The sequence below is a fragment of the Rhincodon typus genome, chromosome 2 (assembly GCF_021869965.1).
Source record: "Rhincodon typus isolate 14 chromosome 2, sRhiTyp1.1, whole genome shotgun sequence".
In the NCBI taxonomy this organism is placed as follows: domain Eukaryota; kingdom Metazoa; phylum Chordata; class Chondrichthyes; order Orectolobiformes; family Rhincodontidae; genus Rhincodon; species Rhincodon typus.
This window is the reverse complement of record NC_063333.1, coordinates 58385635-58411229: the sequence shown is the minus strand read 5'-3', so window position 1 is coordinate 58411229 and position 25595 is coordinate 58385635. Positions and strand designations below refer to the sequence as shown.

At 41.1% G+C, this 25595-nt stretch overlaps 1 protein-coding gene across 1 annotated transcript in view; it reads right to left on the bottom strand.

Annotated features, from left to right (window-relative positions):
* Positions 1 to 4501: 4501 nt before the first annotated feature.
* LOC109913433 (contactin-associated protein-like 2) overlaps positions 4502 to 25595 on the bottom strand; it is a 1704267-nt gene continuing 1683173 nt past the window's right edge. The window contains exons 23-24 of the mRNA XM_048610560.1: positions 12310 to 12384; positions 4502 to 5476 (exon numbers count right to left, since the gene is read on the bottom strand). Coding sequence (XP_048466517.1) covers positions 5277 to 5476; positions 12310 to 12384 — 275 coding nt within the window. The 3' untranslated portion in view covers positions 4502 to 5276. The remainder of the gene's footprint in view (positions 5477 to 12309; positions 12385 to 25595) is intronic.

Below are 25595 nucleotides of genomic sequence, written 5' to 3'. Positions count from 1 at the left end.
CTATGCGTTTATCTTCCACCTTCATTCTCCTACAGGAATCTGAATCTATTGCATGCCATAACTTCCCTCAATGGCTCTCATCCACCCAATTTCCAGACTAACAATTATTTGTGCCCTCTCTGCTTCCTACTCAGTCACTCAGGATGCCTCATCATTGTTTCCCCTCCCCCCAACCTGCAATAGCACCATGAGTTGTGTTATTCACTTTCATATCACTTAACTCATCTCATTCTTGCAGAGAGGGCCAAGATGGGTGGTGAAGTCTCCTTACCCCACATGAAGAGAGAAGTTGCCTTCATGAGAGAGGACTATACCAGCTCATGTTGTGATACCAAGACCTCCATGACCCACCAACCAAATAAGATTCATTGACAGGTGTGAGGCTGCTTTTCCATTATGACCATTGTGAAGGTATTCTAAACATGACCAAGATTCTACCTCTATTTTGCCATTCATTCCCTCCCTTGTGTTGTGCATACACCAACGGCATCTGTACAGTATCCAACCTGAAAATTAGCCCCTCCAGCCAATACCTCTTCCTCAACCTCTGAAGGAGAAGCCCAGACCTCTTAGAGAAAGTACGGTCATGCTATTTCCTGCAGCCTTCATCAGGTCACGTACTGACACCTTGGTGATAACATTAGCTAGATTAGACTCATTCTGATGAGGACATCATTGAACATCTCCATTTCTGGCCAAGGAAGAAATGCCCAAAATGCTGTTACTTAGAGAACTGCTGTATATCAGGCATCTGCTCAGCTCCAGGCAACAGTGGACTCCATGATGTTGGCCATTAATAACTTTATAAAGATGCACAAGCTGACACAGGAGCAGCAGGCAAGTTTGCTGGAGACACTTGGCAAACTAGACCAAAGGATTAGTTTTGCTTGGGTATTGCCCAACATTGTTATGCACTGTCCTCCCGTTGAAGACAGGGTGATGGTGACTGTCAATGACCCTCCTACAGTACCCCATGCCCTTCCAAGCTCTCCCACCATTATATGTTGCATTGGCCCCTTTCACAATTATTATCCTTGCTGCCTCCCAGCTTGCTGCCTCCAATCCCCACAATTAACTTTCCTATCACAGCAAACTTCCCCTTTATTTCAATGGAAAGATCCCCAGGACGGACTGTTATCCACCATCCTGACAGACTTAAAATAGCAGCTCAACTATCAATGACTAGAACCCTGATATTGTGTAGCTCCCTGACTGGCTTACTGCTAAACCCCAAACTGATTGCACTGAATCTGCAGGACTGAATCCCCACTCATCATCTGTAAGGATACAGAATCTATAACCCTGAACATGCCAAACAGGGCTGAATGGCCTGTGTCCAAGCCCCAGGAATGAAACTACAGGCATGTAAGGGGCAACTTTTTCATGCAGAGGATGGTGTGCGATTGGAACGAGCTGCCAGAGGAAGTAGTGGGGGCTGGTACAATTACAACATTTAACTGGCATCTGGATGGGTACATAAATAGTAAGGGTTGAGAGAGATATGGACCAAATGCTGGCAAATGGGACTAGAATAATTCAGGATAGCTAGTTGGCATGGATGAGTTGGACCAAAGGGTCTGTTTCCATGCTGTACAACTCTATGACTCTCATACCCTTGATTTACTATACTGGTACCCCTAACATGGTCACTTGGTTGAAGTACATGCAGTGTGTTTTTTGTGTAAGCTGCTGGTACATGCTGCATGCGTGCTGCACAGTGCAGCAATCTGTCCATGCCCTTGACTGATTATTGCTGGGAAACGTGACAAGCTGTCTGGCTTTATGTCTCCTCTAACAGGCAAGGCAAGACAGAACTATTGTAAAAGTCTAAGTTCTGAATGAGGCACAAGGTGCAAAAAGTCAAGACAAGGCAAGGCAGAGATGCTACGAGGATACGAGAAGAGGCAAAGTGAATGAGCCTTAAGAGCGCAAACTAAAATGCAATATTCTGATGCATGAGATGAGGGCCTATGCCTGCATCCAATGCAGCTTGGCAATCTAGCTGCAATGATAGGTGCTGGCAAGCTCCAAAGTGCAGCGGTGAAGTGGTGAACTATATTATAGGTAAATAAGAAGGAGGCTGGTTCTGGTCCAATGCCAGTCTTCATAGCGAAGGATATAGGTGGTATCTGCCCATATAGCCTTCCACGAGATGTTGGGGAATGCTGGCCAAGATGAAAAACAACACCCAGCAAGTTGCAGCTGTCACGTTCAGAATTGCGACCATCTAGTTTCTTTCCACTGACTGAGAAAGTAAGTAACCTGCATATTAATGAGATGACTTTAGATAATAGTGAGACATTAATACATGCAAATAGGTCCCTCACTGCTCCCTAGTAAGATTCTCATCTGCCCATTCAAACCTTATGTACAGAATCAGATGACCTTTTGTTCTTGATGTTGCGAATCTCATTTTTTAATTCATAATATGTTTTTCCATATTGTCTTAGGATTGCCCATGTAATTCAGGGCATGAAAAAATTCAGCCCCAGCTCTCAGTAAAACAGGAAAGGATAGATTCCATCCATCTGATATTGTTATCTCTCAGCATGGTAGTACATGCCAGGTAAAACAGTAAGGCATTGCAGATGCTGGAAATATGGAATAAGATCAAAAACAGCTGGAAAAATTCAGCAGGCCAAACAATATCTGCAAAGAGAATTAGAGTTTAATTTCAGATTGTTGATCTTTCAGAGTATTGCAAAGTCTCTGTTTTCACCCTCAGGGAATTACACGTAGGGTATATGGATTACAACCCTAGGTTGCTGTGCAGTCAGCTCCAGGGATGTCATCAGGATCACCTCCCTGCCAGCAGCAGGTCACCGTTAGAGTGGAGTTGCCGTTTCAATTCCATGAGCCTGCTATTAAAAATCAGTAGTCAACTGCCTTTCATACTTGAGGTCCTTAAAATGTACAGGAGGGTAAAGATATTGAGAAAGAGTAAGTTTATTGTAGGCTTCTTGGAATTAACCAATGATTTGTGTTGATGAAGGCTAATATGGTACAGGACCGGATGCACTTAGGTGCTGCTGACATCTTCACTTAGATAACTTTATTTGGCATATAATGTGGTGTGTGTGTATGGATATATATATATGGCAGTAATATACAGATAAAGGGATGATAATCTTGCAGGATATGCAGTGGATTGCCATTTATTTGAAAATGAGAGAGAGAACGGGAAATGCTATGTTGTCGAAGTTAGACTTTATCCATAGAAAACATGACTTTAATAATCTCGTACTTTAATACCTGTTACAGTAAATGCTGCCCAAGAGTGCCTTGCTTCATTATGTTCTGCTCCTTGTTAATGGTCAGCATGAAGAAGGCAGGCAAGACATACGCTAAATTGTTACAAAAGACCTAATCAGTGGGCACGACATAGTCTTAAACCAGGGAGTCTGGGTGAATAAAAGATCAGATATTTGGAAAGTAGTCAGCCCGACCTACCTGTAATCAATCACACCTTGATTGTGAGTATGGTGAATTCTGACAGACTGTGAAGCTTGCTCACCAGGAAAGTCTTCTACCTACTTGCATATCTGATTGCTGAGCAAAGGTGAAGCAGAAATTGGAGATAAACTCTTTGTAGGTAGTTAAAGAATGACTTTGGGACATTGTTTTGCCTCATCCATTGAATAGACATTTGATTTAGGATTTCTACAAAGCAATTCAAATAATGTTTTGAGGTCACAAAAACAGAAGTTGCCAGAAAACCTCAGCAGGTCTGGCAGCATCTGTGAAGAAAAATCAGAGTTAAAGTTTCAGATCTGGTGGCCCTTCTTCAGAACGGTTCTTCAGTTCTGAGGAAGGATCACCGCACCTGAAACGTTAACTCTGATTTTTCTTCACAGATGCTGCCAGACCTGCTGAGCTTTTCCAGCAACTTCTGTTTTTGCTCCTCATTTACAACATCTGTAGTTCTTTTGGTTTTTATTTAATGTTTTGAGGTCACTGCACCGTACAGCATGTCTTACTATAAGTCCCTAGTGGTGTGAGAATGATTCCCAAACTAAGTGTTAATGGTAAATTAATTCATAATCTGTACAAAATATCTTATTAGCAACAGACGCAAACGATTAACTCTTCATTATAAAGAAAAGCACACAGTTACAGCAAGGCTCTTTTAATGTTGTATTCCCCTTCAATTTTTAACCAAACTACAGTACATACTTAAAATAAGGCATGACACAATTTGTAAATTCCAAAATTTATAAACTATCCTAAATTCCTGAACAGAAAACACTGTGTGTAAGTGTGTTTTTATTAAATTAGAATACAATGGATCACACCCCATTAGTCCAAAGGCAAATACAGGTACTTCTGAGCTTCCACAATGTAAATATCCTGGACTGCCTAAGCATGCAAAAATAAACCCTGTTCTAACTCAGTGGACTAGTTTATAGCAGTGAATGTTTCCCTGTCGATGAAGCAACTCTTTAATAGCAGAAACAATGTTTACTGGCACAACACAAAATTTTACCATAAAAGGCTAGAAATGGACAAGATAATGAACATTTATAAAATATAAGAATAGAAAATTTATACAGTGATAAACGATTAGGAACAGAAATTGTTGAGCAATACAAATGAAAGATTAAAATTATTTGCTGTGTACACTTCAGCATTCTTCAGTTAGTCAGGGCACCATGGGTGAAGAGAGACTCTGGTAGTTCCCATCATGCACTCTGGTCACGTATTCTCCCTCACACATACACACAAGAGTGTAGGTATTAACACACATCTCTGTGACCATTTTATTTATAACTTGCCAATCAAATAGCTTGAGAGAACAGCTTTTCTTTTAAGAAACAAAATAAAAATTTAAAAAGAAATGGAACCAGCTTAAATTATAATTTAAAAAAATGTTTTTTTTTAACCACAGCATGCCAAATTATTCTTTGCACAAACTCTGGCAATGAAGATTTATCTGTTTTCATTGTAAAATACAGGAACTTCATAAGCGTCTTCAGCAACAAAAACATATCATTTGTACTTGTATGATCTACATAAAACATATTTACAATTGGTATTTGGCATATGCGTAATCATCTAAACTATCAGCTTTTTGTTCTGAAGTGTAAATGCATTCCAATTAGTATTACATACTTGGGAAAATTCTTTTCAAAACCGGTGCTAATCCATAGTATCATATATTTAGTTTTCTTTTGAATCTTAATCCCTCTTTGTGTGTGTGTTTTCCATTTTGGTTCACTTGTGCTCATCTTTTCAGAATCACCAAAATAACATCAGTGGAGAATCTTTCTGCAAGCATTTTAGATGAACCATTCCTTTTTACTCTCATCAATGGTTTCTGTGAAGTTGGGATCATTGTTCATTATAGCTGCATCAGCATTCTCGGCAGATTCAGCCCCCTTGGCCTCATTGGTGTGGTAGGTTCCTTTGTGGCGGAACATATAACGGATCAAAAAGACTAATGTACAAAGGATGGTGAAGATTACAACTGCAATAACACCTAACAAAGAGAAAAAAGATTATTTAGTCAGGAGCTAAACAGTGAATTATGATTGTCAAAATTATTTTTGCTTGGAGATTTATACTTTCCCCATTCTTTTCTGAATACATTGACTGTGAAAAGTTTGCTTTCATATGCATTGTTTGTCTTTCAGTATCCTCATCCAAGAGCACTAGCTTAAGGGATTCACTGGTTATGGGGAAAAGGCAGGAAAACAGTGATGAGGATTATCAGATCAGCCATGATCTCATTGAATGGCAGAGCTGAATGGCTTACTTATGCTCCTATGTCTTGTGGTTTTATTTGTGCATGAACCCAGGCAGCAAACGGCATCAGGTTGTTTACTGAGTCTGTATAAGGTGACAGGTTGCTTTAATGCAATGTCTTCCCATGCATTAGAAATTAGTCACATGTGGCTAAATGAACAACTAGGTTGAACTAATTGCATTTTTGCTAAGTAAACAAAAACAATTGATCTTAATACGCTAACCCATGTATGTGTTTGTTGGTATAATGTCAGAACTAAAAGCAGAGTGAGTGGCTTTTATTCATCATTGAGTATACTTCCTTGATTACTGCCTATCTTCTAAAACCATGTTTAACACAAGAAAGTCATCGAATGGCAATTGTATGGAGAGGGACCTGTCATTGTGGTCAGCTCACTGAAACAGAATAACTGCTCCAGGTTTGCATAAGAAAGGAAATCCAAGCAATTGTGAGCAACTCCAACAGGGTACAAATTTACTGTGTCCAATATAGAATGACAGAATTTCAAACTTTGGTGAAAGAGTGAATCTGCAAAATTTCCATTAATTGATGGTCGATGTTTGTTCAGTAAATACACAGGGGAAGCACATTTAGTGATCCTGACTTGTCACTTTGACCATCTGAAGATATTTTGCTGCATTTTCTGCTTCAGACTGATGGTGGTGCTCTTTCATTGCTGAATTAATGCAACTGGGAGAAAAAATATGCATGTAAGCTTGCATATAATGACGCTGTGCAGTGATATCAGATTTTGTATCACAGATCATTGAAGTGAAACAATATTTAATTTTAATTTCCAATTCAAATTTCAATAAAGGAAGTTGTACTAAATCTTTATTAGTAAATGAATAAACATTTCAGCAACAAAATGGTGTGATTAACATGGCAACAGTTGCATAGTTTACAGGCACCTCAGATATGCTACATTAATAAAATATTTTATAGGTTTTTTTAAGTAGTTTTCTGTGTTGTAAATATTTTCAAAGCTTTATATTTGTCTATTAAGTGCCCTGATGCGTGATAGTTGCATGAATAATGTGCAATAAATAAACGTTTATATGGCCATAGTTGGAAATATTGTCAGTCTGTTAAAATTAGTTTAGCTTGAAGTAACATACACAGGTTTGATTTTCATGATACTTCAGATTCCTATTCAGTTTGAAACTTAGCTGCAACTAATTTATTAGCCCATATTTTACACTCTAATATACCCCCTAATTAAGTTTATCAGACCTCTTGTTTTCAAAGGAAACCAATTTGTGAATGCATACTACATGCAAAGCAATTATAAGATTTCAGAAATTGATGAAAATAAAAGGACAAATACTAATACTTATGAAACCTCTGGGAGTAGGATAGAGCCATAACAAGAAGTGGGTATGAGCCGTAACAGGGAGGGAGGGAGGAGCTAGAACAGAATAGAATGAATGGAATAAAAGAACACATGGCAGTGATGGTCTTTGACCTGGAAGCAGTAAAGGTAAGGAACATTCATAATTACTTTACAATATGTGGGGACCTGTAACTGTTTTGTTAAGAGAAAGTTTTAAAAGGATTTCTTGGACTCTTTGAGTTCAAACGTAGATGGATCAGTTATAATTCTTAAATAAGAAATTTTGGTCCATGAAACCTGACAGCCCTTGACTTGGAAGCAATACAAATTGGATTTTAAAATATGGGGTCCACATGGTTGAAAGGTAAAAAGATTAAAAGGCCGAGCGTGAAGAAGGTTCTAGAAATAACAAGGAAGATCGGAGGCTGAGGCATGACCTTATAGAGGTTTATAAAATAATGAGGGGCATGAATAGGGTGAAAAGGCAACGTTTTTTCCCCAGGGTGGGACAGTCCAAAACTAGAGGGCATAGGTTTAAGGTGAGAGGGGAAGGATTTAAAAGGGACCTAAGGGGCGACTTTTTCATGCAGAGGGTGGTGTGTGTACAGAATGAGCTGCCAGAGGAAGTGGTGGAGGCTGGTACAATTACAACATTTAAAAAGGCATCTGGATGAGCATATGAATAGGAAGGATTTAGAGGGATATGGGCTAGATGTTGGCAAATGGGACTAGATTTATGTTGGATATTGGGTTGGCATGGATGAGTTGGATCAAAGGGTCTGTTTCCATGTTCTACCTCTCTAAGACTCTTGGACGGAACCCTGTTTACATGGAAGCTACTGTCTGCAAAGAGTTACCCAAGACTTTCAAGAGGTAGTTCGTGAAATTTAGGGGTAGTTAGCACTAGCTGGGAAATTTCTCAACTCGGCATCCCGCCTTGGGACAAAGTGCCTTGAACAGTGCAATTTTTGTTCCAGGGATGCAGAGCTGTAGTGAGGTCCACCACCCTGGACACAGATTGGAGATGGACATAATGGCCAATGTACTGAGGCAGGCTGATTAATTGGCCTACTTCAATTCTCTGAGGCTTTGTCCTAGTTGTGTTGTTAACATTAGGCTCTCTAACCTTCACCCCTTCTTACTATCTCATACCACATCCATGGATCTAATGCCAAGCCATACCTCTCCACATACCTAACTCGCTTCTCATATCCTCCAGGCAAGCTTATAGCACGCATAGTGAGGACTGGCTGAGAGCTCAGATTTCTCTTAGAATGTTGAGATGGGTGAATACTGCACTGAAAACATTGCTTTATTGACAGTTAGATACACTTTGTCAATGGCTCAATTTTTATTTATACAAGATAAGGAGACTGTTGAATGCTTACAGATTCTGCTATTGAATAAATGTCTGGTTGGTTAACATTTTTATAGTATTGTAAGACAGCTTTTTTTAAAAAAATGCAAGTTATGATTGGTTACTTTTTAAGCGTTTCCACAATGGCAATGTTACTTTTTGTTATTGGTTACAGACAGAGTGTATATTGAATGAGTGGGCATGCAAGTCCTATGGTTCGACATGAAGGGTATTAGGATCCATTGGATATGAGTGTGGGGGCATAGGTTGGCACAGGGGGTATGAGGTTCTATGGTGGAGGTAATTTGCCTGCGGTATAAGAATAGGACTTTTTGAAGATATGTTCAAACAAGCTTCTACATCCAGAATGTCATTCAGAAAACTCTGAGGAGCTGTGAACCATAAGCTGAGAAGCTGACCTGACTTTGTGAAAATTGCACGGAGCTAGGAGATCTCAGTTGCACAATGTTGTTGCCCAGGTTGAGGGTGCAGGCTCACTGCTCGTGACCTTCTCTTGTGCCAGTGAAATTTTGGAACTCTGGGAAAGCAGGTGGACATCTTGGAATAGGGTCCCATACACCATCATTTGTATTATTTGTATTTCATGTGTAATGTTTGGCTCATACTGACTGTGATTTGCATATTAATTTATGTTTAATTTACTCTGACTGATTTGTGTTAAAGCTGAAGTTATAAAACGTGATACCTCATTTGGTTATTTCTAAATTTGAGGGGTTGTTTGGTACATTTGGCTTTTTGGATTATGTATCCATGTGGGGATCATAGCAATGTCAAATTAACTTGAAAACATCTGCAAAGAATGAAACCAAAGCAGATCTCATGGAGTATACCAAGTGTTGAACATAACACATCTAAATGAACCTGAAAACTAGGTTTGGATCCAAGTGAAGAGATACTCAGCTGATCAACAATGACACAAGTTCTTCTCAGCTACAGGTGTCTAACATGAAGATGGTGTGGAGCTGGAGGAACACAGCAGGTCAGGGAGCATCAGAGGAGTAGGAAGGCTGACATTTTGGGTCAGGACCCTTCTTCAGAAATGTGGGAGGGGAAGGGAGCACAGAAATAAATAGAGGGAGGAGGGGTGGGGCTGGGAGAAAGTAGGTGGGGTGGTGATAGGAGAGTGCAGGTATGGGGTGGTGGGGATTGGTCGGTGGGAAGGGTGGGACAGGAAGTGTCACTTCTGCCGGCAACGCCACTTCCGTTGCTAACACCAACAACATCACTGCCGTCGACAATGTCACTTCCATCTATGTTACCTTCACTGTACACACACTTGCTCCCGAGACAGTCCTACACCTAGCCCCAGCCCCAGCCCCAAGCCCTGACAGGTCTTCACCATCCCCCCAGATCTCCCCCTCACTGAGGATGTATGGTCAGTCCTCAGTAAAGGACTCACCTTCATTCCCCTGCTCCCACACATCAATGAGTGCTGTTCACTCTTCTTCCATTGTCTTCGCCTCCATGCCTATTTCTTTAACCGCGAGTCTGACCCACCCTCTACAGACCCCTTCTCTCACCTCCATCAAACCCCATTCTCCTGGACACCACCCCAAAGCCTTCTACCCTCCCTCGACCTCTTCATCTCCAACTGCCATCGTGACATTGATCGCCTGAACCTCTCCACCCCTCTCACTCACTCCAACCTCTCCCCCACAGAACGTGCAGCCCTCCGCTCTCTCCGCTTCCTCCCCAACCTCACCGTTAAACCCACCGATAAGGGAGGCGCAGTTGTGGTATGGGGCACTGACGTCTACGTTGCCAAGGCCAGGCTCCAACTCTTTGACACCTCCTCCTACTGTCCCCTTGATCATGACCTCACCCCTGACCACCAAACCATCATTTCTCAAACCATTCATAACCTCAAATGACCTCCCGGCCACAGCCTCCAACCGCATCGTTCCCCAATCCCGCACTATCCGTTTCTATCACCTTCCCAAAATCCACAAACCTGACTGCCCCGGCTGACCCAGTGTCTCTCCCTGCTCCTGCCCCACTGAACTCATCTCTGCTTACCTTGACTCTTGTCCCCCACCCCCCATCATTCAGGAACTCCTAACCTACGTTCTGGACACTACCCACGCCCTCCACCTCCTTCAAGACATCCAATTCTGTGGCCCCAACACCTCACCTTCACCATGGATGTCCAGTCCCTATACACTTGCATTCCCCACGCTGACGGCCTAAAAGCGCTCTGCTTCTTCCTCTCCCGCAGGCCCAACCAGTCCCCCTCCACCAACACCCTCATCCGCCTAACAGAACTTGTCCTTACCCTGAACAGCTTTTACTTTAACTCCTCCCAATTCCTACAGACTAAAGGGGGGGCCGTGGGCACCCGTATGGGTCAGAGCTATGCCTGCCTCTTCGTAGGATACGTGGAAAAGTCCTGCAGCTACACTGGCACCATCCCTTACCTTTTCCTCCGCTACATTGATGACTGTATAGGTGCTGCCTCGTGCTCCCAAGTGGAGCTTGAGCAGTTCATCAACTTTACTCACAGCTTTCACCCCAAACTCAAATTCACCTGGACCATCTGGGAATCCTCCTCCCCCCTACCTGGGCCTCTCCGTCTCTATCGTCTCAGCATCGACATCTATTTCAAACCCATCAACTTCCATAGCTACCTTGACTACACCTCCTCTCACCCACCCTCTTGCAAGAATGCAATCCCCTACTCCCAATTCCTCCACTTCTGCTGCATCTGCTCCCAAGGTGGAGTGTTCCACTCCCGGGCATCCCAGATGTCCTCCTGTTTCAAGGACCAAAACGTTCCTTCTCCGTTGATCAAAAATGCCCTCAACCACATCTGTTGCATTTCCTGTACTTCTGCCCTCAAACCCCCTCCCCCCAACAAAAATAAAGACAGAGTTCCCTGGTCCTCACATCCAACACATCGTCCTCCGCCACTTCCGCCACCTACAATCCGACCCCACGATCAAAGAGATATTTCCCTCCCCACCCCTATCTGCCTTTCGTAGGGACCGCTCACTCCACTACTCCCTCGTCCGCTCCACACTCTCCACTAACCCCACCACATCTAGCACCTTTCCCTGCAACCACAGGAGGTGCTACACCTGCCCTTACACCTCCTCTCTCACCTCCATCCAAGGCCCAAAACAAACTTTCTAAATCCAACAGGGATTCACGTGTACTTCTTCTAACCTGGTCTATTGTATCTGTTGCTCCCAATGTGGTCTCCTCTACATTGATGAGACCAAGCACAGACTTGGGGACCGATTCATGGAACGTCTGCGCTCTGCACGCTATATTCAACAACGCCTTCCAGTCGGTAACCATTTTAACTCCCCCTCTCACTCCTGTGACGACTTGTCCATCCTGGGCCTCCTCCCAGTGCCACAATGATGCCACCCACAAACTGGAAGAGCAACACCTCATATTCCACCTCAGGAGCCCAGAGCCCAATGGCCTGAACATAGATTTCACCAGTTTTTAAATCACCCCACCCCCAGCCTCATCCCACGTCCGACCCTCCCTCTCATCCCCGCCTCCTTGACCCGACACAACCTGTCCATTTTCTCTCCCACCTATCCGCCCCACCCTTCCCATTCACCAATCCCCACTACTCCCCACTTGCATCCACCTATCAGCATCTGACCTACCTTTTCCCAGCTCCTTCACCCATTAACTTTCCTGTTCCTCTGATGCTGCTTGACCTGCTGTGTTCCTCCAGCTCCACACTGTGTTGACTCTGACTCCAGCATCTGCAGTTCTTGCTATCTTTAACATGAAGATATTTTGCACGTTTCTCAGTCTAATTCGTAAAGGGGAAACCTCCTAGTTCCACTTGTTTATTTTATTGTTAATGATTATCTGAATTCAAACTTTGACACTTACCGCCAATAATTGCTGAATTTCGATTCACTCCATCTGTGATTGTACTCTCTTCGTTGTAAGGAAATTCTGCACTAGCTGAAAATGAAAAGAAACTTGCTATCAGCAGCCTAATAGATAATCTTTGGCTAAAAAAATTGGACTTTGTTAAAGGAAAACAGTCTTTAGGAAATGGTAAATTCCATGAATTTAAAGAGCTTCTGCAGGAATATTCTGAATTTTAAAAGCAAGAGACTACTTCTTCATAAAAAAAACTAACAAGAAAGGGATGCTGTCAATCAGTATTTTCAACAAATAGTACTGACTGTCAGGAATGCCTCGTGCTGTTGACTTCAGTTGGTGTCATCCACACACTAAAGTTCCTAAATATGATTTTTTTAGTATTCGTTCACTAGTTACGCCAGCAATTTCTGCCCATCCTTGATTGCTCTGGTGAGCTGCTTTCTTGAACCACTGCAGTCCTTGTGCTATTAGGATGGGAGATCTAGGAAAATTGACCCAGTGACAAAGAATGGATAGTGATATACTTCCAAGTCAGGATGGTGTGTGGTTTGCATGTGGTGGTGTTCCCATGCATCTGCTTCCCTTGACCTTCTGAATGGTAGAGGTCATAGGTTTGGAAGCTGCTATTGGAAGAGTGTTGGTGAGATTCTGCAGTGCATCTTGTAAATGGTACACATGTGACTGTATCTTGGATGCTGTTGAGCTTTTTGAGTGTTGTTAGAGCTGTACTTATCCAGACCAGTGAAGTGTATTCCATCACTTTCCTGACTTGTGCCTTTTAAATAGGCACTGGGGAGACTTTGACCTGCTGTAGTAACAACAATATTTTTATGGTTAGTCTGGTGAAGTTTCTGGTCAATGGCAATCCCCAGGCAGGGGAATTTAGTGATGGTAATGCATTCAACATCAAATAGGGAGTTCAAAAGAATCTTCTTTACCAACAGAGTCATCAGGATATGATAATTTGCTATTGCAAGGAACGGTTGAGCAAATAGTACATACAGAGTAAATCCTCTGTATTTGCAAAATCATGAATTGCAAATTTGCCATCTGCACCAAGAAATAAGAAACAATAAAATTCAACATCTGCAGGCAAACATCACGTACCCGCAACTTTTAACCTTTTTTTTAAATGAGGTCCACACTTGCAAACTTCATCATTCGTGGGGGTTCTCAGAAACAGAACCCTTGTGGATATGAAAGAATGACTACTGTATTTAAGAGAAAGCTTGGCAAGCATATGAAGGAACAATGAATGTAGGTTAATGCTGATGTGGAAGAATTGGAGCAGGTTTGATTGGAGCATGATGTAAGTAAACTTTGATGTGATTTTTAGTAAAAAGTAATCATTCTCAGACTAAATTTACTGAATTAGCTAACAAGACTAAAGGAAGCTATCTTGGGGTAAACTTAGCAATGGCTGCCTGATAGCAGCTATTTCATAAATTGTTATAATGAATTAGGTAAACCAGCATCGGATAGTTTCAAGATAATAAACATCGATTAATTTTAATTGAAGGCTTTGGATTAATCAACAATTATTTTAAAACACTTGGCTAAGTTAAACCTCCTTAAAAAGACTCTTTTAAAGAAATAAATTAAGCTGCAATTTTGGAAAACTATAAATTTACGTTCTGTTCAGCAAATTACATGCACACTAACAGAGTGTGGCTATATCAGGATTAAAAGATATGCATGCCAGTAACCATAGCAATGTAATTGAATACTAGTGAAGAAACAGATAATTCACTAAGACTTAAATTTCATTTATACATATATTTGAATGATTAACCATTATTATTAGTTCTATTTATAAGGACTGACTTCAAACATACAGGTTCATATAGATATATTTTTGTAACATATTTTATGTTAAAGATTAAAATGTAATCTAAATGCATACTTTAAACTAGAATTCAAACACGAAAATTTGTGGGTACATAAAGTGGTTGCAAAGAATACATTTAAATCAGATTAAAAACTCAGAAAACTGAAGTTCAAACAAATTACGTAAAAATGTACTTAGGAAACACGTTGACCATTGTTCTTTTATCAAGATTCAAAACACACAAAGACCAAGGCTAATTAAGCTAGAAAATGCCAGCAAATTCGTAGGTGATAGGACCCAATTACCACATGGAGAGAAAAGATCTCAAAACTTCCTTAGGGGTTAAAAATTCCACTTTGAGAAAAATCGCTCGGTAGCTGTATCCTGACTGAAGGATAACAGTCCAAGGGAAAGAAGTGTTGTATTATGGCATAGATTCCAGACAATACTATGTGACATCATGACGGTGATTTTCAGTCACTCTTCATGTAATGAAGTCAGTGTAGTCTGTCGGCTATGTCTGTGTAATGTACTGTAATATTAGTAAGCAAAGAACCCATACTATGTAAGTAAGTTTGTGATATTGTAGCCTTGTAAATAGTTAGTATTATAACTAAACCTCAAGATAGACCCAAAACATTAATTCTGCTTTCTCTCCACAGTTGCTACCAGACCTATTGAGCTTCTCTAGCACTTTCTGTTTGAGTTTCAGATTTCCAGCATCTGTAGTTTTTTTTCAGGGAGTACGCTACCTGTTCTTGGAAACAAAAACAAACACAAGAGGTTGTTGCTGATGCAATTTACCAAAATAAGCTGCTTTGACTTGTTCGAACAAATCAGCTCCAAAGCGCTTCCAGAAGATAATACATCTTAAAATACAAAATTATTTTTCTACATTAAAAAGGCCTACCTATGCATGTCCAAAATCTGGGTATTTCCACCATTTTTTTTCTAAAGTAGTATGAAAATTAGAAAAAAAACTACAAGAAATGTTCAGCAAGGCCACCTATGTGTGGAACTGTAGGAGATGGGGGAACTACTAAACCAGTATTTTGCATCAGTGTTCACTGTGGAGAAGGATATGGACGATAGAAAACTTGGGGAAATAAATAGTGACATCTTGACAAATGTCCATAATACACTGGAGGAGGTGTTGGATGTCTTAAAACACATAAAGGTGGATAAATCCATGGGTCCTGACTTTGTACCGGAGAACTCTGTGGGAAGTTAGGGAATTGATTGCTGGACCCCTTGCTGAGATATTTGTATCATCGTGTATCATCAGGTGAGGTGCCGGAGGACTGGAGGTTGGCTAATGTGGTGCCACAATTTAAGAAAGGTGGTTAGGAAAAGCCAGGGAACTATAGACCGGTGAGCCTGACATCAGTGGTGAGCAAGCTGTTGGAGGGGATCCTGAGGGACAGAATTTACATGTATTTGGAAAGGCAAGAACTGATTAGGTATAACCAACATGGCTTTGTGCATAGGAAATTGTGTCTCACTAACTTGTTGAGTTTTGTGAAGAAGCAATGAAGAGGATTGATGAAGGCAGAGCAGTGGACGTGATCTTTATGGATTTCAGTAAGGCAGGAGAACTAGCCTGCAAACTACAAGGAAAACTAGCTCACAGGTAGAAGACAGAGGGTGGTGGTGGAGGGTTGCTTTTCAGACTGGAGGCCTATGACCAGCGGTGTGCCACAAGGATTGATGCTGGGTCCACTGCTTTTTGTCATTTATATAAATGATTTGGATGTAAACATAGAAGTTAGTAAGTTAGTCTGGTTAGTATGTTTGTAGATGACATCAAAATTGGAGGTATTTTTGCCTTTATTGGCCAGTGCAGAGTATAGGATTTGGGAGGTCATGTTGCAGCTGTACAGGACATTGGTTCTTCTACCTTTTTCCCAAAATCCACAAACAGGATTGCCCAAATGGAACAATTGTTTCAGCCTGAGCCTACCCCATGGAATTTATCTTTTCCTACGTTTCCTACCAACTTTTTCTCCCATGTCAAGTCCCTTCTCACTTACATCTATGATTCTTCCGATGCTTTATGTCAGTTTCAGCATTTCTACCGTGTCACCAGCCACCTTCTCTTTGCCATGGACTTGCAATCCCTTTACACGTGCATTCCCCCTATCAGGATGGTTTTAGGATTGTCCAATTCTTCCTAGAAAGAAGGCCTGACTGTCCCTATCCATCACTTTCTACCTCCGCCTGGCCATGTTGTTTAAACAACTTCTCCTTTAACTCTCCTCACTTCCTTCAGATCAAAGGGGTGGCGATGGGTACCCACATGGGCCCCAGTTATGCCTGTCTGTTTGTGGGGTACATGAAAAATTCCTTATTCTAATCTTACTCGGGGCCCTCCCACAACTCTTTCTCCAGTACATTGATGGCATCATTGATATTGTTTCTCCCTCGCATTCGGAATGAGAAAAGTTTATCAAGTTTGCTTCCAAATTCCACTCTGCCCTCACCTTCACTTGGTCCATTTCTGACTCCTCCCTTCCCTTCTTCGACATCACAGTTTCAATTTCTGGAGATAGGCTGAACCTCAATATCCATTATAAATTCACTGACTCCCACAGTTACCTGAGCTATACATCCTCATACCCTGCTTCTTGTAAAGTCTCCATTCCATTCTTCCCGTTTCTCCATCTCTGCGACATCTGTTCTAATGATGCCCTTCCACAGGAGAATCATACTGGACTTGAAACCTGAACTCTATTTCTCTCTTCATGAATGCTGCCAGACCTGCCGAGTTTCTCCAGCATTCTGTGTTTGATGCAGATGTTCAGCATCTGCAGCATTTTATTTTCAGTTAAGTGGATATTTAAAGGCTGTTGCTTGTTTTTGGCAGAAGCGCTGGACATACACTTTTAGGAAGCAAACTGATGTCGAAACTCAACATCAGATTTTATTCTGCTTATTTATCAGGCAAGAAAGAAGAAGTCAGCTGTGTGGAACAAGAATGCTCAGCCTCTTGTGCCAGTTTGACCATTCAAATAGATCTTGGTATTTCCCCTATGTTATCTCATAACTTGGTTATGGAAGAGTTAACTCTTGAGTGCGCAAGACTTCCCATAGGTGATCTGCAAATACTGCCAATTGAAATACGGTAGCATTTTAATTTTACTTTTAGTGCATGCATGACGGAACCAGGCCATTACTCCTAGAGGAATAGAATGACCTTGCCTAACTACCTTTGTGCAAAACAAATTATGGAAGCAAATAAAAGAGAAAAAAATAATTTTATCCACGAAAAAGGTTTTATTGCCTCTCATACCTCCTGTACTGCCATTCTGACTCCATAGTCTTGATTTATGAGGAAAAACTAAAGAATTCATATGAGTTTAAAACAGCATTCATTCCATTAAAAAAAATCCAACACAGCAGTAATTGCATAACTGCTAAATTCATTGTAAGTGCATTGTATTTGGTAACTAAATTTGTGCTCAATTACATGCATCAACACTAAAAAAGCACAGAGATCTAATCAAAATAATTTCAACAATAATGAAAATTAACTCCTAGGCTAAGTTATCTGATCGAAATATTTGTTAAAATGACAGGAGGCTAGCTGCATGCAAAATGAAACTAAATGAACCATTTCCAGTAGTTGAAAGTCTGTCCACAAGACATGCTATAAGATTACAAGATTGTCTACAAGTTTATGCTAATACAGCACAAACATATTAAAGTAACATGGAATCCACTGAACATGCATAACCTCTATTCTGAATTCTTCCTTACAATTTATTCTCCACTCAGGACAATGGTGATGCTATCACGACACTTTTTAGTACCCATTCTAAGTTATCCTTGGGGCATTATTTTACATACCACTGACAGCTGGGCCTGCCTGCTGCCTTTGTCAACCTGTCTCCAATCTTACAGAGGGGTGGGGGTTGCTACAGTGGATTATTGGAGGTGTTGGATAGCTTGCCCACTTTTGAGCCTATTGGCCTTATTGGCCACTTATGCCTCATTCAGCTCCTGCCACTACATTACCTGCAGCGAGGGACTGGGTGAGCCGGAATTGGAATTGGACAAGTTGAGCTGGAGGAGTGGGGGTACACTCCTTTGGGAGTCTCCTGTGCCCACTGGAGTTACAACTCCTTGTCATCACACTGCCCTTTTCCCCAACCTGTCCTAGTCTCTGGTACATGGCTACTCCACCTACCCAATCCTCCCTTCTCCTTCAATAGTGTGCTCTTAGCCAGATCCTGACAATACTGCAGATGTACCTCCAGTCCTTCGCCTCCATAATCTTTTGATTTTCAGGAACTGGCTGAAGTTGCAGCAGTGGCCACCATACAGGCCTGGGCCTTTGGGGGCTGCTGAATGGCCAGCAGTTCTGTAAGGCAGTAGTTCATCTCCAGATGGTGGCTAAGACCCCATTGTTGCACTCATACCTTTCATGCAAGCTCTGACATCAGCCATCTCTCAAGTGAATATAATCTTAACCGATCCAGATTTTTGTATGTCAGTCCTGGCAGTAACCTGAATACCCCACTGAGCATAAGATGTTTGCAAACAGCCATTTTTCATGGGCAGACTCCAAACAGTCGTGAGTGGGGGGAAGGTGCTTGGAAAAACCCAGCCTGAAAAATAAATCATGTTGTGCGATTGAAATTAAACGCAGACCAGAGTGGAGAGGGGTGGCAGCTTCTTTTTAAGAAAGAGTCATTAGTAAACTAATTGTGTTTATTACTAGAGTCAGGAAATGTTTATGTATAATAAAAAGGAAGATATATGTCTCAGCCTGAGTCCACAAATTGCATGTTTTATTGAAGTGAATTCACAACATGCTCTTTGGGCCTGTATCCTGAATATTATGCTAATATACTCTTATTTTCAGTGAATTGCCTCTGAGATTGCTCACTGAAAGTCAGCAGAAGGAGTCTCTGTTAGTTGTGTTTTTGTGTCAACTAATTGCCAGTTCCTCCTGTGTTCTGTCACACTTATATATTTCTGTTTTACTGGCTGTCTGTGGAGAGGAGATATAGTGTATGGGCAGCAATCTCTGGCCAAGTCCAGAGCCCACATCACTATTCAGCTCTAAGGCTGAAAATAGTAAAGGAGCAGGCAGCCAGGCTCTTAAAATTCACTTTGGCTTTTCTATAATATCCGATTAGATTGCATGTATGAACTGGTGAACATTATGTGGAATTGACGGAAGATCAGATTTATGGCATTATCATATACTTACATCTCATTTGCACATCACTACGTCAAACTGCAAAGGAGCTTTCCTCTGGATGTTTCAGTCGAAAATGTGGCAAGCACTAAGTGGTTGGAATTATGTAAAAAAATAGTTGGGGCAACTCGAGGCATGGTTAAGTGATTACAAACTTGGCACTTGAAAGCACATCTCTTCGGATTCATGGGAAAATGAGTAATTTACCATGCCTGAGTTGCTATTACATGTGTACACCTCGCATAATAAAGTAATTTGCATTTTCTTCAGTCCTGGCAACACCATTTAGGTAACAAACTGGATAGTGAATCAGAAAATCTCGATTATTGACTTTTCCTCCAGTGAAGCAATATGCATCATATTGAGTTGAAATCAATCAATAGAACTTTCAAAACAATAAGCCAGCACCTTTCAAGTCAATGATCTGTCTTACAACCCTTCTTAATGATTAATCTTAATTGCTGTTCAGTTTTTCTCATTTTTACAGGATTTCTCTTTATCTTTTCGTGTTCTCCATTACCTAGAAAGGAAGGAGACTTGGCAGAATTTCAGATGACAAACATCACAAATTTTTCTGAGCTGACAGTGGATGGATTTTTCAGTGCAAATTAGACTAAATGGGGGTAAATTGATCTCTTAAGTGTTCACTTTTAGGTCATGTGTGATTCAACAATTGAAGATGGTATCTGAAATGTAAGTGCACACTTCCAATGGTGTTTGGGCAGATGCCTGTTTAATAAAGCGACTCTTATATTCACAGCTAACAGCAACAAACAAAATGCCAAATTATCTTTTTGAACATCACGTTCCAGTCTACATCATCTTTCTGTCAGCACAAAATTAAAACACATTGGAAATGCAGACCCCAATCCAAATTTCTAAATTCAATCATGCAGTAATAAAAATGAAAATAAATGAATCTCCCTTCTGTATTTCCTTGCTGCCCTTCTCCTCTATGCCTTTAGCTCTCTGAGTGTCCTAACAAAGGTCTTCTCCCAGTGGCAGCAGCATGTGTGATACAAAGCTGTTGACATCCAATCAAGAATTCTGCAGATGACCACAAACAATTCTGGACCTAAAAGGATTGGTTTCACATTGTACCACTTCAGTCGAACCTATTTGGCTAAGAGACAACAGTAACAGCAGTGGTATAATGAACGTTGTTATAAAGATAGAGGTAAGCAATTTTTTTCTGCATAAAGCCACTGCCACTCACAACAGATCATTACATTATAAATTATAAATCTTACTGATCTGTTGAAGGAGAGAGAAAACATTGTGAATCGTTGGAGGCTCATTTGAATAGTGGCAGCCTCGGTACAATGGCAGGTTTGAGTTTCCATTGTTGCACTCATATCTTTCATGCAAACTCTGACATCAGCCATCTCTCAAGTGAATATAATCTTAACCGATCCAGATTTTTGTATGTCAGTCCTGGCAGTAATCAGTCTGATAAACCTTTGTTGCACTCCTGTAGAGCTAGAACATCCTTCCTCATATAAGAAGACCAAAACTGCCTGCAACATTCCAGGTGTGGTCTCACCAAGACCCTATACCATTTCAACAAGACATCCTCTGCACCTGCACTTGAATCCTCTCACTATGAAGACCAACATACTATCTGCCTTCTTCACGGTCTGCTAGAACACAAGGACACCCAGTTCTCATTGCACTTCCCCCATTTCCAATCTAGTACCAATCTGCCTTCCCATCTCTGCTACCAAAAAGAGGATAACCTCACATTTGTCTACATTATTCTTCATCTGCCATGCATTTGCCCACAATTGGTCCAAATCACACTGAAGCATATCTGCGTCTTCCTCACAGTTCATTCTACCACTCAGCTTTTTTGTTACCTGTAAACTTAGAGATATTATAGTCAGCTACCCCAACTAAATCATTAATATATATTGTAAATAGCAGGGATCCAAGCATAGATCCTTGCAGTACCCTACTAGTCACTAGCTTCCGCTCAGAAAAGTACTTATTTATCCTTAGTGATAGCAAGAACTGTAGATGCTGGAATCAGAGATAACAAAGTGCGGAGCTGGAGGAACACAGCAGGCCAGGGAGCACCAGAGGAGCAGGAAAGTTGACGTTTTGGGTCGGGACCCTTCTTCAGAAATGTCAACTTTCCCGCTCCTCTAATGCTGCCTGGCCTGCTGTGTTCCTCCAGCTCCACACTGTGTTATCTAATTTATCCTTAGTCTTTGTTTCCTGTCTGCCAACTAGTTCTCTGTCCATGTCAGAACACTAGCCCCAATCTAATGCGCTTTAGTTTTACATTTTAGTCTCTTATGTGGGATCTGAATGAATGCTTTCTGAAAGTCCAAGTAAACCCTATGCACTGGCTCCTCCTTATCAAGACTACTAGTTACATCCTTGAGAAATTCCAGTAGATTAACTAAGCATGATTTCCCTTTCATAAATCTATGCTGACACTGTCCGATCCTGTCACTGTTTTCCAAATGCTGTTATTAAGCCTTTACAATGGACACTGGCATTTTCCCACTACTGATGTCAGGCTAACCAGTCTATAATTCTGCTTTCTCTGTACCTCCTTTACATTATGTTACATCCTACAATCCATAGGAACTTTTGTAGAATCTATAGAATCTTGGAAGCTGACCACCAATGCATCCATTATCCCTAGAGTCACTTCCTTAAGTACACTGTGTAAAGTACACTACATTATCAGGCCCTGGGGATTTATCAGTCTTTAATCCCATCAATTTCTGTAAACTATTTCCCTACTAATACTGATTTCCTTCTGCTCTACCCTCTCAGTAGACCTTGTGCTCTCCAAACGTTTCGGGACATTATTTGTGTCATCCTCTGTGAAGACAGAACCAAAGTATGTATTTAATTTGGCTGCCAATTCTTTGTTCTCCATTATAACTTGCCCTGTTTCTGACTGTAAAGGACCTATTTTTTGTTTTCACTAATCTTTTTGTCTTCACAAACCGATAGAAGATTTTGCTATCAATTTGTATGTTCCTTGTAAGCTTACTCTTCTACTCTCTTTACACTTTCCTCATCAATCTTTTTGTCTTCCTTTGCTGAAAGCTAAACTGTGCCTTATCCTCAGGTTTGCTGCTTTTTAGGCCAATTTGTGCGCCTTTTCCTTGCAACTAACATTTTGTCATGGACGGGCTACTTTGTCTGTTTTGCTTTTGTGCTAGAGGCTCGAGACTATGACTCATTATTCAAGAACCACAGTTGATGGGAAATATCATTCTTGCATCCAGTCTGTCCCACCACTGGACCATACTCCTCCTGGTACTGACCCTGTCACAAGATCTTTTAAGGTGGCTATCTACGATGTTGGATATTTCAAACACAGGATACAGTAACTGACTGCTGTGAATAAAGACACAGGATCCCACCTCTCACTCTCGGTTGTTGGATGTCAGTCAATTCAACTCCAGGACATCTTTGTAGGAGTGCCTCAGTGTTGTTTCCTAGAACCCCATCATCTTCAGTTGTTTCATCAGTGACCTCCCTTCCATCGTAATATCAGAAGTGGAATGTTCACCAATGATTGCATAATGTTCAGTAGCATTCATGCCTCCTCAGACACTGAAATAGCTGACGGCCAAAAGCAACAGGACCCATACGAAATCCAGACTTAGAATGACAAGTGCAAATAACACTTGCACCACACAAGTACCAGGCGGTGACCATGTCCAATAGGACATGGCATGACATTGAATGGCAATATCATTACTGAATCTCCCACTATCAATATCCTGGGGATTACCATATATCACAATCCAAATGAAACCAGCCATTGAAAAACTGTGGCTACAACAGCAAGTCAAAGACTTGGAATCCTGCAGCAGTAACACACCTCCTGAGTCACCGAAACCTCTCCTTCTACAAGGTACAAGTTATGTGTGAAGGAGTACTTCATCTTGCTTGGATAAGTGCAGCACCAAGAACAGACAGATAAGTAGTTGATGTAATATATTTAGATTTTCAGAAGGCATTTGATAAGGTGCCACATGTTAGGCTACTTAACAAAATGAGTGATATGGTACTGGAGTAATAAATGAGCATGGACAGAGGATTGGCTAACAAATAGAAGACAGAGAATTGGGTTAAGGGAGGCATTTTCAGGATGGTAACCAGTAACTAGTGGAGTGCCACAGGGATCTGTTCTTGGTCCACAATTATTTACAATATACATTGATGACTTGGATGAGGAAAGTGAATATACAGTGGCGAAGAGAAGGGAAGTGCTGATGATGACACAAAGAATTTGCAGAGGAATATAGACAGGTTAAGCAGGTGGGCAAAAATGTGGCAGACAGAATATACTATGTGAAAGTGTAAGGTTATGCACTTTGGCAGGAAGAATAAAGGAGCTAAGTATTATTTAAATGGAGGAAGAATGCAGAAAGATACAGCACAGAGGGATTTGGGAGTTCCCATGCATATATTTCAAAAGGCGAGCATGCATGTTTATGAGGTAAGAGGAAAGGCAATTTCAAAGGGAATGGAGTATAGAAATGTGGAGGTTTTGCTAAAACTTTACGTGGCACTGGTCAGACCACAGCTACAATACTGTGAATTGTTTTGGTCCTAAGGAAAGATATACTGGCATTGGAGGCAGTCCAGAAAAAGTTCACCAAGTTGATCCTAAGAATGGAAGGGGTAGGGGAGTCCAAAACTAAAGGACATAGGTTAAGCTGAGAGGAGAAAGACATAAAAAGGACCGAAGGGGCAACATTTTCATGCTGAGAACGGTGCATGTAATGGAATGAGCTGCCTGAGAAAGTGGTGGAGATTGGTACAATTATAACATTTAAGAGGCAACTGGATAGATACATGAATACGAAGGGTTTAGGGGGATATTGGCCAAATGCTGGCAGATAGGACTAGTTTAATTTAGGATATCTGGTCGGCATGAATGAGTTGGACCGAAGGGTCTGTTTCTGTGCTGTACAACTCTATGACTCGATGACTGTCTAAGCAGGAGAGGTTGCATAGGTTTGGACCAATATTCGTTGTAACTTAGAAGAATGAGAGCAATCATATTGAATCATGCAAGATTCTTAGGGGCACTTGACAAGTTAAATATGGAGAGGCTGTTTCCTCCTGTGGTGGAGTCTAGGACCAGAATGATCACAAAATAATGGGTCTCCCATATAAAACAAATATAAGGAAGAATTTTTTTCTTTCAGAGGGTAGGGAATTTATAGAAATTTTTTTATCACAGAGGGCTGTAGAGGTTGGGTCATTAAGTATATTCAAGGCTGAGATAGACAGATTTTTACTCAGTAAGGGGATTAAGGGTTATAGGGAAAGGACAGGTAAGTGGATTTGAGGATTATCAGATCAGCCATGATCTCATTGAACAGCAAAACTGACTCAATGGGCTGAATGGCCTAATTTGGCTGTTATGATCTTAATCAATGAAAAATGTGACACCAACCAGTGCAAAGCAGCCTGTTCAGCCTGCCCAATCAAATTATTGCCAACAATGTCTCTGCCATTGGTGTTAGAATGTGCAGGCATGTCTTTTCCCTTCCAGTTTTTCGATTCTACCTTTTGTCATGGGCCGCATTCTCCTTCATGGGTTAAATGTGGGTGGGGGAAGAGTGGATATACCAAAATAATATCTGGACTGTAAGGGTCAAATTACAATAGAGCAATCAAATCATCATTGTACTTTATAAGATTTTGAAGATTAATGAGGCTTTTGGTGTGTTGCTTGCAATGCATTGAACAGCCGTAGGTCAATAGTGTACTCCAATCCCTGAATATTCAGAGATTAACTAAATTCCTCCAATTTATGCTTTAAAAAGGATCTAGAATGATGTATGGGTTAGCCATGAAGAACGAAAGTACTTTGTGCATTAGTTAGAAATATAATTGCATTAGCTTGTGGTATGATCAATTTCCTTTTTGGATCAAGATAGCATGATACACCATAGATAGCTCCCTTTTAGAAAATGTCAGATGAGGAAAATTGACAATTTTTTCTTCTGAAAACTGCATGCAAGTGACCCACTTTCTTTCCTCGTTACAAAATCTTTGTAGCAGTATATGATAACTCAAGTTCCTACATAGATACAATTATACATGGCATAGTATAAATGAATGGTCAGCTACTGATAGATCTGGTCAGGTCCTAAACTACATAATTGCTAGACTGGGTCTGTGGCAGGTGCTGAGGGAACCAAGAAGGAAAACATACTTGCCCTCATCCTTACCAATCTGCTGTACATAGATACATCTGTCCATGATAGT